Genomic DNA, 20,011 nt, shown 5'->3' on the forward strand with positions numbered 1-20,011 from the left:
GGGCAACTGGAATGATTCATGTGCAGTGGAAATGCTACAGCAGGTTTGAATGTGGAATGACTTGTCAGAAACTGACTCCAGGAATGCAGAATTATTGACATTAACTTTATGGACATTCACTGTTTCAGAACCATGAGTGTCCATGTTTACAGATGAGTCCTGTAATTTCTTCTAGAAAACATCTTGGTGTGCCCAATTGCTTTACAAAGGACACATTTAGTTTGGCAGAAATGAAAAGCATCCCTATCTTGACACTGAGGGGTGTTCCATATGTTGCTTACAATGCCCTCTCTGGAGGAAAAAGATGAGGTGGCAACATTTCCTGCACTGTGGTGTCAGACAATTCCTATGCCTCAATTATACAAAAGACATACTCAAGTGATGGTCCAACAGTTCAAGGAATTCCACCCAAAGTCATTAATGAGTAATATTTTGAGCAATAGCATCCTGCAGGGACACACACAAATTTGCAGGTGTAGGTCATGCCCCGTAACTCGTGAGGCACTGCTGATAGGACTGCGTTAAGTCGGTACTTGGTTTGAAAGGGCTTACACTGTGCAGTGGCGACCAATACCGGGGAGTCAAAATACTTAACAAGAGCAGCAAAGACGTTGGGGAAAGGGACTGATTCAGGCTGATTGGGGGGTGGGGGGAGGGGGGAGGGAAAGCTTAATGAAAGTGCACAAGTTGTCTACACCAACACAAGAAAAAAATGTGAATGTTGAAATGTTGAACATTATCCAACATGTTGTAGACCAAAAAGTATTGACACAGCTGCAGTATGTATGTGACCCACGCCTCTATGGCTTCATTGAAACTATAGAAAGGTGAAGTTGCTCAAAGTTTGTTGTCATTACCTTGGTTAAAGCATTGAAGAATGGCTTCCTGCAGAAGCTGTTGGTCTTTCAAAAACGGTGTCACTCTGTCCATCAGCTGAGCGAACTGCACTGACTGAAACTTGGGAAGTTTGTGTAAAAATACAGTTTCCTCTTGGTAAAAAAAAAGTGATAAAGTAGACGAGATGTATGAAAGAAAAAAACCAAAAAGACGCTTCGCCCAAAATGTGAAGATCAAAACTGTCTGCTCTGGAAACAAAAAATAACTCTACAATGATCCTCCATCAGATGTGATTGGACACAGGGCTGGAAAGTGTGCACATGCCATCATGTAGAAAACAAAAACTAATACAATAACCAGCCTCTGTCACAACTACTTCGATGTATCTGTAAATGATGAAACAACAAACAACAAAAGCACAGAGTAATTAACAAGGTTTATTCCTCTACAAGTGAAGACAGAAAAACAGAACAGAAAACAGTAAAATACTTCAATAACTGAGCTTGTGACACCACTGGATGATGATGATGATGATGATGATGATGATGATGATGATGATGATCAGCAAATTTTGTAGATAAACCTAAAGGCTCAAGTGCCGAGTAGTAGTAGTAGTAGTAGTAGTAGTAGTCCCTGAATAGTCCAGTTCCAGGCGTAGTCAATAGATAGAATTCACACCCAAATGGTGTGAATTCCAAGATGAGGCTGCCAAGTGGGGTGCTGTGTGTGCTTACAAAGCCTTGGCAGCACAGGGCTATGCCGACTGTTAATGAGACTGGTGGTGTGACACAGCATGTTTGGTGCAGCACAGCCATGCACCTATTTGATTTAGGTACAGCAGTGGGGTCCTGCTGTGTTACTGTGAAGGTTGAACTGTCCAGCTGGGATATGCAGGTTATGAATAAGGAATGTCTGGCTGCAGGGTGTGTGACATGTGATCTGTGGACACATGGTGGCAAGGGCCATGGTATAGGCAGTGATGGCACTACAGTTTTCTTATGACATAAACATACTAATTAAGAGTCCAAACTCAATCTTAGTAGATATAACTTGAATGTTAGCTGAACAGGCCTACAACTGACCCACAATCAACTGTTTGTCTTAGTCTAGTGACAACTTGGGTTATGCATTTAGAAACAAAAGCAATAATGACCTGTAAGCACTAGAAGTAAACAGTCTCTCACTAAATGAAACATACTGTATAAAATTGCTTGGTGCCCACTTGGATAACAAATTTAAATTGTCAGTGTGCAGATCAACTAATCGAGTAGCTCAGTTAACAGTGCTTTAGCCTTGAAAGTGTATCTCATTGTGATGACCAAAAGACAATGGTGTTGGTTTATTTTTATATGCAATTCCTGTTACCAATTCAAAAGAAAGCTAAAATTTCTGATTAACCACTTTTACTATAAATTATCTGAATATTTACATTGAAGGATTGGAAATGTTGTATTAGCAAACCAGCAATAAGCAATTTTTATTACAAAGCTGCATGACAATTGGTAAAGTACTGTAAATAGGGCTCAGTAGTCACAGATGCAGGTAACTTCTATTTCTGTTTAAAAATATCATTACATTAAAGTAAATATTAAGTTACCAATAGCAGTTAAATGGTAGCTACTTAGTATAAAAGAGGAGGCAGTAGCTTTTTCAAAGTAGTGATTTTCCTTTAAAATAATTTTATTAAATTTATGAGGTGGGTGTTCTTTGATGGTTAACACAGTATATGGATTAACTCTGTACAGTTTCCTTATCTTTTGCTAATGTATACCTTGATTCACCCCATCGTCCTTAAGGTTGCCTTCTTAATGGGGGATCTGTGGAATACAAATGAATGAATGAGTGTCGTGTCACATCACATAGCGATCATCATCACTGTTGTGTGTCTGTCAGGATACTGTCTGTTAAACCTGGCAAACAATGAGTCCCATCATCATGGAGGAATCTAACATTTGACCATGGCTAACAGGCAGGCAGCACTTAAATGTTTCATTGCAATCCATCTGGTTTCAATCTCTCTCTCACATTTTTTGGCCAAGAGTTAAATGCATTATCAGAGAGAGCAAAGTACATTCATTGTAATAATTCTTACAATATATCACCTGTATCACAAAATCAGAAAATATGTGGGTGGTGATGAAAAACAAAGTAAAGTATATTATTTCAGAAGTAATCACTGCAACTGTTCATACATTAATTCATGGAAGAAAGGAATTATGATACCTATCCTGAAATATTACTGGTGACAGGAGCTTCCGGATAGTGAGGTACATTTAGCTTCTGTGCTGAGGCTGGGGAACAACCTTTTATCATAAGTGGAATTTCCTCATAGTGTCGTGTGTATGCAATTTCCATTTTCTTCCACAGTACTCAGCCCTTCATCTTCATATGTGAACACATGTATGTAAATTTCTGATGCTCAATATGATCATCTAGTATTGGATAAGGAACAGTGTGTAATCTGATGGTTAATGTTTTAATACAAAATTGAGCAAATATCTTCCCTGGTTGGAACTGAGGTCCAGGCTGGGTTTGAAATTGACAAAACTCAAGAAATTTTTAAATACATCATTTTTAAATACATCATTTTTTGTTGTTGTTGTTGCTGCTGCTGCTGCTGCTGCTGCTGTTGTTGTTGTTGTTTATTATTCATCCAGCAACAATGTTCATTGTATGGATTTCTTAATGTAGAGCTCTATGCAATTCTAAAGGCACTGGAGCAGATGAGGTGGAACTCACTAATTATTTTCTCATTTGCTCTAATTCTCTGAATCTGTATCAAACCATTTGGCAACTGTACCCAGCAGACAAAGTGGTACAAAGAGTGCAAATACCTTTCACATACAACAGGGTCAAGGAAAGTAAGTATCATGGTTGTGATGTACCACCATTGAAGAGTCGGAAGTAAGTGCAAAAGCTACATGCAACTAGCCATGGGAGGAAAAACATATCATCACAAAAGCACCTCCCTCCTGATTTGGCAGTGTGGGACAATGATATTTGCTCTTAAAAGATAATCATTTATGAGCATCAGCTCCCTTCCTCTCCTCCCCCAAAATTCAATCACATGGAGGCTTTAATTTGCATCTCTTTTAAGGAAATAATGGGGCAGGAGTGAAGACAGTAATTAGATCTAAAGTTGGGGTTGCCCCAGTAGTTTTACACTATCTGATGATGCCTGCTTGCAAAAGTATTTGAAATGTGGGTACATAATTCCACACAACACTCAACAAACCTGAAAAACTTTACAGAAACTGACCTTGGTTGTGAAAGCCTACAAACTTTCTGATAGTTTGTTTCAAAAATATGCATTATGGTTGTGTATTATTCATTTGTTACAACAACAATAAATTGAGAGCTAATTAAACTAGATTCTAAGAACCTTCCCTCAGGGGCTCACCACTCTTTGGCGGGCTTGTGCTTGGCTACTATGGGACCCCAGCCTTTGCGGCATCTTTTCCCTTCTATGCTGTAATTCTATCCTCTTGCTGTTCTTTCTCCCATCCATTGTTGAAAATGTCTGGGCTGTTTTTGGAAATGTATTCTGTAGCACACTCACCATCATTTTTCATTCCTTTTTTATGTCTTTGTTTGCCTTCTCCTGTCCTTCCTCCACTTTGGCATTTGACCTGCTTCTTCTTCCTCCTCCTCCTCCTCCTCCTCCTCCTCCTCCTCCTCCCTGTGTGCTGCTGCAGGCTGGCCCATGCATCTGATGTGTAACAGGTGACTGGGTAATGCATAATTCCCAGCCCCAGGTTCACAGGTAGGGTTTGCATGTACCCCCTGGTACAGACCAGACCCCGGGGAAGAGTGATTGCCTGAGCTACCACCTTCGAAAAATTGCCAATTGGTCTCTCTGTCAGGTGTTGGGGAAAAGTGACCTGAGGTGTGAAAAATCACCTAATGTGGGTGTGTCCTCTTCTGGATGGGTCCCCCAATTGGAAGGAACATGCCATTGCAGACGCTGGCAATTATGGGGATATTCTCACAATGAGCCAATCATCTTCACAGTCGAACAACTACTAAATGTAAATGGAATGAGGCTAACAATTCAATGGCCCTCCCAGCTGCACCACAGTTTCTTGTGGTTTAAGTACTGAAACCGGTCAGTCCTTTGATACAGGCTGTTTGTTACTTAGAAAGGTGTTAAATCCTGCTCTCGTTTATGCAGTGGCACTTTGGTTTTGGAGACTACTTCTAATTCTCAAAAACTACTACTGCTTATAGCTTCACTCCTCCATGGCTATCCTGTTTGTGTTGAGGCCCATCGATTGCTGAATCCTTCCTGTGGTGGTATTTACACTAGACTGCTCGATGGTCTGACTGTGGCAGAAATACAAATGTACCTCTCTGATCAGGGTGTTATTGCAGTCCATCAGGTGATGACTAAAGTGGATGAATCCTTATTGTGCACATGCATTCTTTGCCTCACTTTTGAGTCATTCTACCATCAAAGATCAAAGAAGGCTAAGTTATCACAGTTTCTCTTTAGCATGCTATGTCCCAATCCCTTGGTGGACTGAGGTGTCGCATGACACAATTTGCACACGGAGATATGCTATCCTATGATGGCAAACTGCATTCATTATAAACAGTTGCATGCACAGTGTTGTCGCATTCTTTGGGATACCAAAAAAGCTAGCTGGATTTCATTCACTAGGTCTTTTAACAGTTCCACTCCCTCTTCTGTCATTTGGGTCAACCTCTGATGGCTCTCTAGGACAAAGATCCATTCCCCAATTTCCAGCCTGACAGTAGCAGATGATTCATTGTGGACCCTATTGCTATCTCCAACACCTTGGGCCGCCATTTCCTGGAGATTTCAAGCTCCTTCCAATATCACCCTGCCTTCCTCCATCTGAAACGAGCAGAGGACTCTTGGGTGATATCCCTCTCTTCTCAGAATTGTTTGTGCTACAATGCCACCTTTACTGTAAGGGGGTACATTCCAAACCTGATTCAGTGCTACCAGTGTCGTAATTATAATGACATTCGAGAGTCTTGCTGACACCCAGAAAAATGTGTAACTTGTGGTATGGATGCTCACAATGGCAATTGTCTGCCTCCTCTTCCCTGTTGCATCAACTGCAATGGTGACCATGCTGCCTCCTCCCACAATTGTCCCCTGTATCTTGATAAGCAGGCTGTCCAGGAGATCTGAGTGATGGAAAAAGTGCCTTATCCAGTTGCTCAGAAGTTGTTGGCTAGTCGGAAACTCTGCATTCTCATTGTCTGCCACCTACAGTACTTTCCTTGCTACATCTTGATCCATGAAGGACATGGCGATGCAGACATGCAACCTGAAATTAAGCATTGCAGTTGTGAAATCAATCAGCATCATTGTACCATCCTCATCTCCTTGTCCAACTGTGCAACATGCCACAAAACTTTTGCCTCATAGGGTGAAGTCACCCGCTATGCAACCAGCAGGCCAGAGAGAATAGAAAGAATACTCCTGTCAAGACTTCCTATCTCCTTCCAGCCAATTAGCTTCTTTGATGGTGTCACCACATAATACCCTTGCTAGGCTGACCGTGTTGCCAGTGTGCACCACCAACAATTTTTCTGCACTGTACTCTAAATCCTCTTTGTTGGATCAAAGACCATGAATGTTCCATTGGAGGCGAGTCATGACAAGGAAGAAATGAAGGGGTGTCACTTCAGTGACTGCTAAGTGCAGGCATTGAAGACTTGCTGCTACAGGGCACAGAAGCAGGAGGATCCTGCTCCATGAGGTCTACAGAAGCCTTGGCATTCTCCTTCTATCATACTGCAGAGTCTAGTGCAGAAAAATTGTTGGTGGTGCACACTGGCAACTCAGAGGTCAGACGGGCAAGGGTATTATGTGGTGACACCATCGTAGATGATCTCCAAGTTGGCAAAGGAGGATACAGTTTGTCTTTGTTTGGCTTCTTGGAGCCTCTCTGGTTGACAGGGGGAACTCAAATGTTGATTGGCTGGAAGTATATAGGAAGTCTTGACAGGAGTATTCCTTCTATCTTCTATTCTATCTGGCCTGCTGGTTGCATAGCAGGTGACTTCATCCCATGAGGCCTCATGACCACTTTGAGTTCTAATATCTCCTGGCCCATTCAACCTGCCCCCCCCCCCTCCTCCTCTGAGGACAGCATTCCATCTCATGGGCAAGTCATGCTGCTGCTACAGGATGATGTTTGTAGTCAACCCATCTCCCTCACTACCTGCCATAAACTTGTTGCAGTTCGCCTTTTCCTTCCTTACTTGACCTTTTATCTTTGTACCGTTTACGTTCTTCAGTCATTCCATATCACCAGAGCAGAATTTATCCAGCTTATTGGACAGCTACCTGACCCCTTTCTGCTGCTCGGTGACTTTAAAGTGCAACATCCCCTTTGGGGTTCTCCCAGAACCTGTCCGAGAGGTGCCTTCTTGGCTGACTTTCTCAATCAACTTAACTTCTTCTGCCTTAACACAAGAGCACCCACATCCCTCTCAGACTCAACATATACCTATTCCCATTTGGACATATCCTCCCACACTGCCCAGCTTGCCCATTATCTCAAGTGGTCTGTTCTCTCTGACACACACTCGAGCGACCATTTCCCGTGTGCTGTCCATTTCCTGACTCCTACACCAACCACGTGCACACCCAAATGGCAGCTTACTAAGGCTGACTGGATGCTTTACTCCTCCCTGGCGACCCTCAACAAACAACATTTCTCCAGTTGTGATGACCAGTAGAATATCTTAAAGTTATCTGTACCACCGCAGAATGCTCCACTCTTCGCACATCCTCTTTCGCAAGCTGTGTCTCAATCCCTTGGTGGACTGAGGTGTGGGACAATGCAATTTGCACACAGAGGCATTTTCTCTGTGTTTTTAACCATCATCCTATGATGGCAAACTGGATTAATTATAAACAGTTGCGTGCACCGTGTTGTCGCATTCTTTGGGATAGCAAAATAGCTAGCTGGATTTCATTCACTAGTTCTTTTAACATTTTCACTCCCTCTTCTGTCATGGGGGCCAATCTCTGATGGCTCTCTGGGACAAAGATCCATTCCCCAATTTCCAGCCTGACAATAGCAGATGATTCATCGTGGACCCTAATGACATCTCTCTTCTCAGAATTAAGAATGCTTCAATGCTCCTTTACTATAAGGGAGTTATATCATGCTCTCACTTCATCCTGATCCTCCACCCCAAGGCCAGACAATGTTCACATTCAGATGTTGCAGCATCTTTCTCTAGCATGCAAGCACTTTCTGCTTCATACGTACAACTGCATCTGGGCAGAATGGACATTTCCCAGATGCTGGCATGCAGCTGCTGTCATACCCATATCTAAGCTTGGCTAGGAAAAACACCTTCCTTCTAGCTACTGCCCCATTTCTCTCACCAGCTGTGTTTGCTGGATGATGGAACATATGATTCATGCCCAGCTAGTATGGTGGTAATTTACTAAACACTGTACAGTGTGGATTTTGAGAACACTATTCTGCAGTTAATCATCTCGTCACTTTGCCCACCCGTGTCATGAATGGTTTTCTGTGGAAATCCCTGACTGTGGCTATGTTTTGTGATTTGGAAAAGACCTATAACACCTGCTGGAGGACTGGTATCCTTTGTACTTTGTACATGTGGGGCTTCTGTGGCCACATGCTCAATTTCCTCTAGGAATTTTTAAAGGACCAAATTTTGAAGGTACATGAAGTTCTGCCTTATCGGACACCTTTATCTAGGAAAACAGTGTGCCTCAGCATTCCATCCTGGGCATTGTCGTCTTTGCTAGTGTCATTAACCCTATAAAGGCCTGTGTGCCACAGGGCATCTCCTGCTCCATTTTCCTTGATGATTTTGCCATCTATTGCACTTGTCACTGAAGATGCCACTCAATGAGGCAGGTCCATGGAGGTCTCTGTCATCTTTACTCATGGAGCATTGACAGTGGCTTTCATTTTTCCACCGACAAACCTATTTATATGAATTTATGGCAGCACAATTGGTTTCTTCCATTGTCTTTAAATCTTGAGTGTGTTGCTCTTTCTTGGTCCTCCCACTTGTCTTACCTGGCAGCCCACCAGCCCACTGTACGCAGTCCATCAACATCCTGTGTGTCATCAGTGGTACTTCCTGAGGAGCAGATCAAACTGTCCTCCTCTGTTTGTGCTTGTCCCTATAAAACTAGACTATGGGTGATTGGTTTGTGCATCTGCATGTCCATCACTTTTATGCTGTCTCAAAACTATCCATCATTGTGGCAGCCGTTTGGCCACTGGTTCCTTTTACACTAGCCTGTGTGGGTGTCTGTATGCAGAGGCTGCAGAACTACTGCTGTGGTACCAATGTGACTTTCTCCTCATTTGTCTGCCATGTATGGCCACCCATCTTATGCTTCCTCTTTTGATGATTCTGCTTATCATCAGTATGGGGCATGTCCCTCTTCTCTGTTACCACCTAGAGTTCACTTTCGACTCTTGCTCTGGCAGCTTAACTTCACGCTACCTGCAACTTTCCCAGTGGGTGGAAACCCTTCACCACCTTGGCTTCGTATGATGGTCCATGTTCACATTATCCTTCATTCACTTCCTAAGGACAAAACTCCAGTCTCGCTCTATTGCCTTCAGTTTCACGCTCTTCGTACAGAACGTCATGATAGTACTTTTGTGTTCAGTGATCACTCTGATTGACTGTATTGTTGGGTGTGCCTTCATCATTGGCACCGATGTTTTTTCAGTATGGGCTTCTGGAACACCACTCAGTATTTACAGCAGAGCTCTTCACCCTGTATCAGGCCACGCAGTACATCTACCAACACAAGCTTTTCAGTTGTGTCACCTGCTCTGACACTCTTAGTGCCTTTCAAAGCCTCTATGTGCTGTACAGCATCCATCCCTTGGTGCAACAGTTCCAGGAAAGCTGACACTTGCTCACTTTTGATGGAGCCACTGTGATGGTTATGTGGGTTCCTGGTTACACCAGTCTGACAGGAGATGAGGCCACTGATGCTGTACCTCAGCCCACTAGTTTTTACATTCACTCTGATGATATCCATGCTGCCGACACTCTTGTCATGAGGAGATCATTTTAGCAAGGTTGCGTATTGGGCACTGTCTTTTTAACCATTGCCATTTGTTAAGTGGTGCTCCCCCACCAGTTTGAACTCATTACACTCAACCTCTGACTGTCCACCATTTCCTGACAGAATGCCCTTTTTTTAACCACTTACATTCTCGTTTTTGTTTGCCTTCTGAGTTATTGGCCATTTTAGTAAATGACACATTGCTTGTCAACCACATTTTCATTTTATCCATTGTAGCAATATGGCGAAGCCCATTTAATTTTTAGTTTATTACCTTCGTTTCTCTATGGTGTATTTTATAGATGTTTCTCCATGTCTGTTTTTTCAGCTGTTTTCTCTTCCATCAATTGGGATTAATGTGAAGTGTTCTACAGTTCTGAGATGGGGGGCATATGTTCGTAGTTGTTTTTGTGGCCTAAAATAATACGATAGATTCTAAGGAATGCTCATTTAAGTTGTATTAAAATATAATGTGCTTTCTGTTGCAGAAGCAAAGAAGATATTTCTACATGGAATCGTTTAGTGGCATCTGTGAAAGCACGGATAACTGTTGCTGAAGTTGTTGAGGGAGTTAAATCCGATGCCTTACTTACATTTGACTTTTTGGTTCTGTTAATAATTGCAGGGTAGGTTTTATTCTTCTTATAGTGTTAAGAAAGCAGAACTGAAAGATGAAATCAATAAAATGGGCAAATTACTTCATATGTTGGTATTTTATTTACTTGTAAGTGGTCGTCTGTAGTGATTATAGATAGTTAAAATAATATAAATAATTTAAATGTAAATATAATTAAAATATATTCTCTTACTGTCTGAACTATTTTACTTTCATGCAAGGCTACACTCCAGATATATCCTGCCAGAAAAAACAACTTTTTGCCACTGAAATGTGTTGAATTTTAATGATTTTGATCTTTTTTTCAGAAACACTGAACTTATTATTGCTAGTGTGCATTTTATATTCATTCTAGTTTAGCCATCATGTTATTTTACTCCCCAGGTAGCAAAACTCATTGTCTCATTTCCTAATTAATGCAATTTCAGTTCAAGCAGCAGCTCATAGTTTGTAGATATACTGTATACATCATTTAGTTTAGTGGCGCTCTTACATGCTTCTACATGAACATCTATATCCATACTCTGTAAACCACTGTGAAATGCATGGCAGAAGAAGCTCCCCCTCATAACAGTTCTTAAGCGTTCTTTACATTCCATTCACATGTGTAACATAAGAATGACTGCTTGAAAGCCTTTGTGTGTACTACTGCGTGGAAGTGAACAGTAACTCTTTATTGTTTGTGTTTAGTTGTGTTATTTATTTTGTTGTAAAACTTTTGTATATTTTTTGATCATTTGTGTAAAGAAATTACTTTTGTAGTTTAGTTGTATTCCACTGTGAACACTAGTGTCACTTTATTTATTTTATTTTGTGCCCCTTGTGGCCTGCTTCTTCTTTTACAATTAGTCCCTGATTGGTTAGTGAATTTATTTGTCATTTTATGTAGTTGTTACATAGTAGAAAATGGCTTGGAATTATGTTGATATTGTGCAGAAACAAGAATAATTGGCTGCTGTCTAGAAACTGCTAGAAAATGTGTTGGCCATTGTTGACATGTTTCAGGGTGCTGTCCTAAGATGTAGGAATGATGGAGCACCAGTGGTGAAAACCACAACACCTCTGGTGCTGTTGGAATACCCTGGCAACACCATTTCCACTGTTCCTTACAATGTGTATCATCTGAATAGTTTGCCCTCACTTAAGGGCTAGTGACAGACCCCAATGAGCTTGCACATCTCTGATGGAAGGCAAAAGTGGGAACAGGTTGCACAGCTTCCTATTTACATCTTATCAAAAGGTACAGGATGCTGCCCATTGTTGGTAATATATGTGAGCCAGCATGGGTTCCTTGCCTGATTAGCTATCAGAGGCTTATTTTCCTGCCAAGTCTAGGTAGTTAGAGAGGGAAAGGTATGTTGGTCATTGGGAGCTCCAATGTTACATAGGTAATGGAGCTCCACAGCAAAATAGTAAGTCAGTTGGGAAAGAATGTCGGTGTGTACTTGGTGTTTCTGTCATGTCATCTCATCAAAGATGCGGAGTAGCCTCTCGTGGTGGCTATTGGGAAACAGTTGGTACCTCTTGCTGTGAACAGTTGCTCATTTTGGCATGAACATCATTTGCTGCCTGGGTTCTAAGGCTATTCTTAATTTCTTTGTAAGTTAGCTGTGTTGTTATAGGTAGCTAGCATTGCATGTGGAGTATAAGAATTGTTCACCTTTTGCAGTATCCTACACAGAGTTGATTACCACTCTCTAGTCTGGAATCCAGTTGAAAGTCCATACCAGAGACTCAGACGGTCTGTAGCGATCTTGGACGTTAATTTCTCAACCTCTGCTATTGAATGGAGAATTTAGGGTCCCTATTAATAGCTGACATGGATAACAGAGTGATGCGGACAAAAGTATTATTTAGATTAGAGGAACCCTAAACAAGGGTTCTTCTAATTTAAATAACCCTTATGTGCACAATTATTTAGATTATTTACTATCTAAATAAAACTTATGTGCACAATGGTAAAATTCATGCCTGAAATCAAAGACAGATAAACCATACTATTCTCAGGAGATTTTTTGGCCCTACGGATCAAAAAAAGGTAATGTAAATGAATTATTAGTAACTGCAGGAGCAACCACAATAAGGTCTGAGAATTAGTTGCAATTACTAAAAGTAATAAACCACACATGGTATTAGGAACAGAAAGCTGGCTAGAACCATAAATGAACAATGGTGAAATCCTAACTTCAGACTGGAATATAAATTGTGAGCTTATTCATTGCCTTAAGTAAGTTTCTAGTATCTGAGGAAGTACTACAGATGCAGAATGTGACATAGTTTTGATAAGAGTAAGCATCGAAGCTGGTTAAAATGGTAATCAGATGCTTTTATAGACAACCTGAGTCAGGAGCTGTAAAGCCAGAGCACTTATTCAACTTGCAGAATATTGCAAGTAAGTTTTCTGGCTATGCTATTATTAATGTTGGATTACACTATTAGTGATGAACTCCTGGAAACAATAATTACCATGAAATAATTAGGAGTAACCAACTGGAGTGACCTAAAGTGAAATGACCACATAAAATGGAGTAAGAACAACAGATGTCAGATCAAGAATCATTGAGAGACTTTTAAGGAAATATAATTTATCCACAAAATAAGTGACTTCCAAAATACTCATTTGACAGTCTGGTGGAGATGTCCATTCATCATCTATAGAAAGGGTGAAGCAGGTAGTTACAAAACTGATGTGTGAGAGCAATGTCTTGGATCTTCTGGTAACTAATAAACATAAACTTTTTGAGTAACTTTTTGTTGAGGAGAGAACTGGTGATCATAAGAATGATACCATAAAGTATTACAAGGAATGCTAAAAAAGGTAGGAAAATATTTTTGGTCATCAAGAATGAGAGGATACAAATTGCATTTTATCTTCGGAGTCGATATCAAATATTCAGCACTGAGGACAAAGGTTTGGAGCACAAATGGGTAAAACCAAAAACATCACACAATATGTTTTCAACATCTATGTGCCAAGAAAGGTTGAGAGTGATGGGACAGAGCCACCATGGTTGAGTAGTCATGTTAGAAAGTTGTTACGAAAGCTTAGAGAGCTTCATCTCCAATTTAATCAAAGTACAAGACTGGTAGATAAATAGAAGCTGACTGAAGCAAAAATGAGTGTGAGAGGAGAGACATGAGTAGCACTCAATGAATTCCACAGTAAAATGTTGCCAAACAATTTGATTGAACATCCTAAGTAGTTTTGGTCTTAATTAAAGCCAGTAGGTGGACTGAAATCATCTATTAAGTCATTCAGGAATCACACTGGCACCAGAACAGTTGATGAAAGGCGGCAGGTCTAAATACTGAATTTGGTCTTCCAAAATTGTTTCACTGCAGAAGGTCATAATATGTTCATCCTTTCAATCATCAAATGAATGCTAAATGGCAGATATTGAGACAAGTGATACTAGAATAGAAAATTAACTAAAACTGCAGACAGTGGAAAGGCAACTGGACCAGATGAAATGCATTTAAAGTTCTGCAGAGATTGTCCATAATAACATACCCACATTTTAGCAGTAGTTTATTGTAGGTCACTGGAGCAATACAGGGTATCTAGCTATTGGGAAAAGTGCAGGTCATTCCATTTCCAAGAAAGATTGTTTAACAGATCCACGTAGTTGTATGTCAATATCACTGTTGTCTTCTGACAAATTTAAAGGTAATTTTGGGAGTACACCAAGGGAGTGTTATGGAACTGCTATTACTTATAGTTCACATTAATGATCTAGTGAATAACAATGGAGGTTTTATGAGGCTGTTTGTGGAGGAAAGTTGCAATGACAGAAGACTTTAATTAATTTCCGGAAGATCTGCAGAGGATAGACAGTTGGAGCAGGGACTGGCAGTTGACTCTGAATATAAATAAATGTAATGTGTTGCACATAAATAGCCAGAGAAAGTCACTAATGTTGGATTACACTATTAGTGATGAATCCCTGGAAACAATAATTACCATGAAATAATTAGGAGTAACCAACTGGAGTGACCTAAAGTGGAATGACCTCATAAAATGGAGTAAGAACAACAGATGTCAGATCAAGAATCATTGAGAGACTTTTGAGGAAATGTAATTTATCCACAAAATAAGTGTCTTCCAAAATACTCATTTGACAGTCTGGAGAAATGTTCGTCAGTCTGGAACCTTACCATGTTGGATTAATAGAATAAACAGAGAAGTTCCAACAGTGATTCACTTTGTCATTGAATCATTTACTCAGCAGTGGACTGTTAAGATGATGCTCAACCAACTCCAGTGGCAGATACTAAAAGAAGCATTGTGCAACATGAAGAGGCTTATTGTTGTAATTCTGAGTGTGTATGTTACAGTTTATTTACTTCAAAATAATCTCACTACCCTCCAGTTTAAGTCTTAGCAGTCCTTATGTACTTAATGTTACATAAGCTCCACTGCTTTTAAGCAGTGCTTCAAACTCTGAGTCTTTGTTGTGAATGCTTCAGCAGTCATCAGTAAGATTTTAACTGTCTCATCTGTGGGAGATGTTTAGATGTTTCACTGGATCAAACATCAATACATCAGACTTGATGGTGAGCCAAAAAAAAAAAAAAAAAATCTAGCATAGACCGCACACAGGATTGGGATGGGGGGTCCAGTAAACATAGTTGCTGGTCATCAGTCCTATATTATGTTGGATATCTCTCTCTCTCTCTCTCTCTCTCTCTCTCTCTCTCTCTCTCTCTCTCTCTCTCTCTCTCTCTCTCTCTCACACACACACACACACACACACACACACACACACACACACACACACACACACACACACACACACAGAGGGAGAGAGGGAGAGCTGTTGGCACTATGAGGTAAGCTACGGTGAAATGTAGTTTCTTCTAGAGATGCTGTCTGTAATAAATATGAGTTGTTTTCTTTTAAGTCGGATTCCATTCTTCTAAATGTTCTTGTACATTAAGCTCATGTATTTTATGATGTATATATTGGAGAATAATGCTCAGAACATAATTTTCTTATAGATTGATTGCAGCTCTTGGTCTAATAGAAAATAGCACTGGGATTCTGGTAGCCAGTATGCTAATATCACCATTAATGGTAAGTATTGTAATCTACAGTATTTTTCATAAAATATTGCAGTTATGTTTGTGTAATAAGAAAAAGTTCTGCTTTCAGACTGCTCTAAAATATTGCTCTAGTGTGCAATATTGTAATTGGGTTGTGTAACGGAAATGATGTATGTAAATGAAACTTGGTCTATCCTGCATTTTTCTCTTCTAGACACTGTGCAAGTTCTTACTCTTTCTGTATTTAACTTAGGAACTTTTTCTCATTCTTCTTTAATGATAACTGACATTATCTGTGACTGCAGAAACATCTTCTAAATCATATAAACTAAAGAAACAGCATTTATTTGCATCATTATTGGTCTCTTCATGATATTACTGTGTTTACAGGTTGTAAATATTAGCTTTGCACTTTCGATAAAACCAGATTCAGATGCTCCTGTATGACAGACAGTGAATAATGTCTTCTCTTTGCCATTTGGTACTGAACAACTGCCATTACCATTTGAATCCTGCCAAATGTGCTTTTTGGGGTGATTCTGATTTAGGCATGTTTCATTAAGATAAGTAAGAGGGCTACAATGGTTTTATTTTCTGATGTGGCTTTTTCTCAGAAAAGTTCCTCAAGATGTTTCAATATTTGATGTCTCCATAAGAATCTGTTGACCATCATTGCATGTTCTGTACCTGAATACCAAAGATTTGGGAATTCATTCACTCTGATGGTGATCACCTATGAAAGCAGTTTTGTAGTGTAACACATTTGCCGCAATTCTCCTTATAGGATAATCTCTATGATAATAAAATAAGAATACAGTATGATAAAAAATGTCTTTCTGGAAGTATTCCAGGGACTGAAAAGTTATTTCTTGACCACATGTTTCCATTGACTATACTTCCAAAAATACTATCTGTATCATTTTAATTGAATCAACTGTGTGTTCTTGGTGAAACATTGTAAATTAAATCAGTAGTGTACTTGAAAATGGGCTTAAACCCTGAATCCTAGGTTGTATACTAACATTAATAATAAATTGTGAAACAAGGCTAAAAGCAGTGTTTGTTTAGTTAATGCTATCTGTATGTTTTGTAATGAAACACCGCATGCCTTTCCTGTTGCAATATGTGGTGACAATAAGATTTTCGCTATCCTGGCTTTGTCTTTAAGGTTTGAAATGAATTCATATACCACTTACTTTGATTCTATGTCTCTTGAGAAAAGCTACTCACTGCACAGTGGAGACACACACACACACACACACACACACACACAGACAGACAGACAGACAGACAGACAGACAGAGAGAGAGAGAGAGAGAGAGAGAGAGAGAGAGTGAGCAACTGCAGTGCACAGGTTGGGAGAAGCAATTTGGGTCATGGGGGTAAGGAGGAGGCTGGGGCACAGAAGAGGAGGGATAGTAGAGTAGGAGTGGGAGACAATAAAGCACTATTTGTGGGAGCATACATGGATGTGGTGGGGACAGGGTAGGGCCGCTAGGTGCAATAGGAGATTATTTGGGAGGGAGGGGATGGCAAGGTCGGGGAAGGGAACAGAAAAGGAGACAAATAAAAAGATTGTATGTCCCTTGGTGGAAAACAAGGCTGTGTAGTGAGGAGTGGGAGCAGTGAAAGGGATAGGTGGGTGAACGACCATGACTTCACAAAGGTTGTGTCCAGGGGGTTTATGGGAACATGAAGAGATATTACAGGGAGAGCTCCCACTAGTGCACTTTGGAAAATCTGGTGTTGGTAGGAAGAATCCAAATGGCACAGGCTGTGAAGCAGTCAGTGAAGTGAAGAACATTGTGTTTGGGAGTGTTGCTCAACAATTGGGTGGTCCAGGCATTTCTTGGCCACAGTTTGTCAGTGGCCATTCGTGTGGACAGACAGCTTGTTGGTTGTCATGCCCATCCAGAATGCAGCACATTGGTTGCAGCTTAGCTTGTAGACCATATGACTACTTTCACAGGTAGTCCTGCCTTTGATGGGAGAGATGATGCTTGTGACTGTACTGGAGTAGATGGGGGTGGGGGTAGAGGGTGGGAGTGGCAAGCAAGGGTGTTGGAGAGGACAGGTCTTGTATCTAGGTCTATTAAAAGGACATGAGCCATGAGGCAAGGGGTTATGAGCATGGATAGATTGTGTAGGTGCAGTGGACAGCAGAATACCACTATGGTAGGGGTGGGAAGGTAAAAGGGTAAGATATTCTTTATTTCAGGGCATGATGAGTGGAGAATGTGATTCACTTGCTACAGTCCTGGTTGGTACTGAGTCACAAGGGGAGTGGTCCTCTGCAGTGTGGGTCTCTGAGAGGTGGTGGGTGACTGGAGAGATAAGGCGTGGGAAATCAGTTCCTGTAAAAGTTCAGAAGGGTAATTACGGTCTGTGAAGGACTCGGTGAGACCATCAATATATCTGGAGAGGGACTACTCATCACTGCAGATCTGATGGCCATGGGGGAGCCAGTCTGTATGGAAGGGACTTCTTGGTATGGAATTGGTGGTTGCTGTTGAAGTGTAGGTATTTCTGGTGATTGATTGATTGGTTCAATATAGATGGAGGTTCTGATGTAGCCATCTTTGGGTTGGAGGTCAACATGGAGGAAGGGGGCTTGTGTTGTTGAGGAGGACCAGATGAAGTGAATGGGGAGAAAGTGTTTCAGGTTCTGGAGTAATGTTGATATGATATCCTCATCCACTGTCCACAAACATGTCACCAATGAATCTAAATCAGGTGAGGGGCTTGGGATTCTGGGTGGTTAGGAAGGATTCCTGTAGGTGACCCATGAATAGGTTGACATATGATGGTGGTATCAGTGTGTCCAATGCTATGCCACAGATTTGCTCCTAAGTGAAGTCTTCAATGATGAAATAATTGTGGCTGAAGATATAGTTGGCCATGATGACCAGAAAGATGGTTGTAGGTTTGAAATCCATGAGACATTGGGAAAGTTAGTGTTCAATAGCTGCAAGGCCATGGACATTATGGATGTTAGTGTAAAGTGAGGCATCATCAATAGTGATGAGCAGGGCACCATGTGGTAAAGGAACAGGAACTGTGGAGAGTCAGTGGGAAATGCTTGGTGTCTTTTATATAGGAGAGTAGGTTGCAGGTAACTGACTTAGTGTTGCTAAGGGAGCTGATGGGTGGATGTTTATGGATTTCAGGAAACATGTAGAAATGTAGAAGGTGGGGGAGAGAGAGAGAGAGAGAGAGAGAGAGAGAGAGAGAGAGAGAGAGAGAGAGAGAGAGAGAGAGAGAGAGAGAGAGAGAGAGAGAGAGATATTGAGATTGATTTTGCCTACTTCAGACATTTAGACAAAGGCCTTTTGGCCATAAGCCCACAGCCCACTTGTTCAGCACTTTTTTTGTTAGGCCTGACTGTGACTTGATATCTCCAGTATATAGTCAGTAGCGATCTATCCTTTTTATAATACTGTCATGCAACACAATTATCTTAACTGGTAATCAAAAACAGCGATACTCCATGATGAGAAACACTGCTTTTTGCACAAACAGAAACACTTTCACACAGCAAACACACAACCAAATGCTAGGTAGCAGCAAAGTTGCTGCTGCTTGAAGAAGTGTAGTATAAAATCATAAATTGTGTTCATGATAGGTTTCAGTTTAATATTGTTGCTTCTTATGATTCTGCCTGGAAAGCAGTTGTGGTAGAAATGAGACCATGGCAACAGTCTGTACTTCAACATAGTCCAAGCCAGATTAGGCCCAAGACTTCTCATTGGCATTCACAAATGGAAGGAGGGTGAGAGGTGAAAGAACTGACCTACCCCCTATAAGCTGCCATTTTTGCTGCTCCCCAATACAATAAAAGTTTGTTTCAATGAACCAAAATCTGGTTATTAATAAATTTGACATCACACATACATCCCTTGCCTCAAATACTTGGAATTAAAATTTCTTGTATCATTAGATTTGTGTCTGGAATTATTAGTGCTGCAACAGCTTGCTTTTATCAGTGTTAATAGGGTTTTGGGCATGTAAAATACTTTTGATTCAGAGGTGATTCAAAAGCAGATTTTACATCTGCTCAGGTTAGGAGAGTATATTGAAACATTTGAAATGACAAATACCAGTACTTTAAAAAAGTTAATCGTGTCACAAATCCGAGATTGCATATGAGTGTATGAGATTTGAGGAGATTCATTTTTCTCCACTCATGAATGCAATAGGTGGAACTTTAAATGTATGGTAAATATGATGTACATATATGGTAAATATGATATATGTTAGCAATTTGCAGAGTAGCCTACACAACAGAATTCACAAGTTCATTCTGTTTTTCAGTGACTATTAAGTTGACATTTAGTAAGTTTAGTATTCTGCTCTGGTTAGTAACATACAATTACCACAAAATGACCAAAATTGTAGTTTCAAACCGTGACTCATGAAAGTGCACAAAATGAGCTAGGTATAAAATTGACATGTGT

General features: G+C 40.6%; 1 protein-coding gene across 1 annotated transcript in view; it reads left to right on the forward strand.

Annotated features, from left to right (window-relative positions):
* The window catches only part of LOC124606868, a 231,354-nt gene that overhangs the window by 132,796 nt on the left and 78,547 nt on the right, over nucleotides 1–20,011 (forward strand). The window contains exons 5-6 of the mRNA XM_047138956.1: nucleotides 10,387–10,524; nucleotides 15,513–15,588. Of these exons, the coding sequence (XP_046994912.1) occupies nucleotides 10,387–10,524; nucleotides 15,513–15,588 (214 nt within the window). The remainder of the gene's footprint in view (nucleotides 1–10,386; nucleotides 10,525–15,512; nucleotides 15,589–20,011) is intronic.

The sequence above is a fragment of the Schistocerca americana genome, chromosome 3 (genome assembly GCF_021461395.2).
Source record: "Schistocerca americana isolate TAMUIC-IGC-003095 chromosome 3, iqSchAmer2.1, whole genome shotgun sequence".
Taxonomy (NCBI): domain Eukaryota; kingdom Metazoa; phylum Arthropoda; class Insecta; order Orthoptera; family Acrididae; genus Schistocerca; species Schistocerca americana.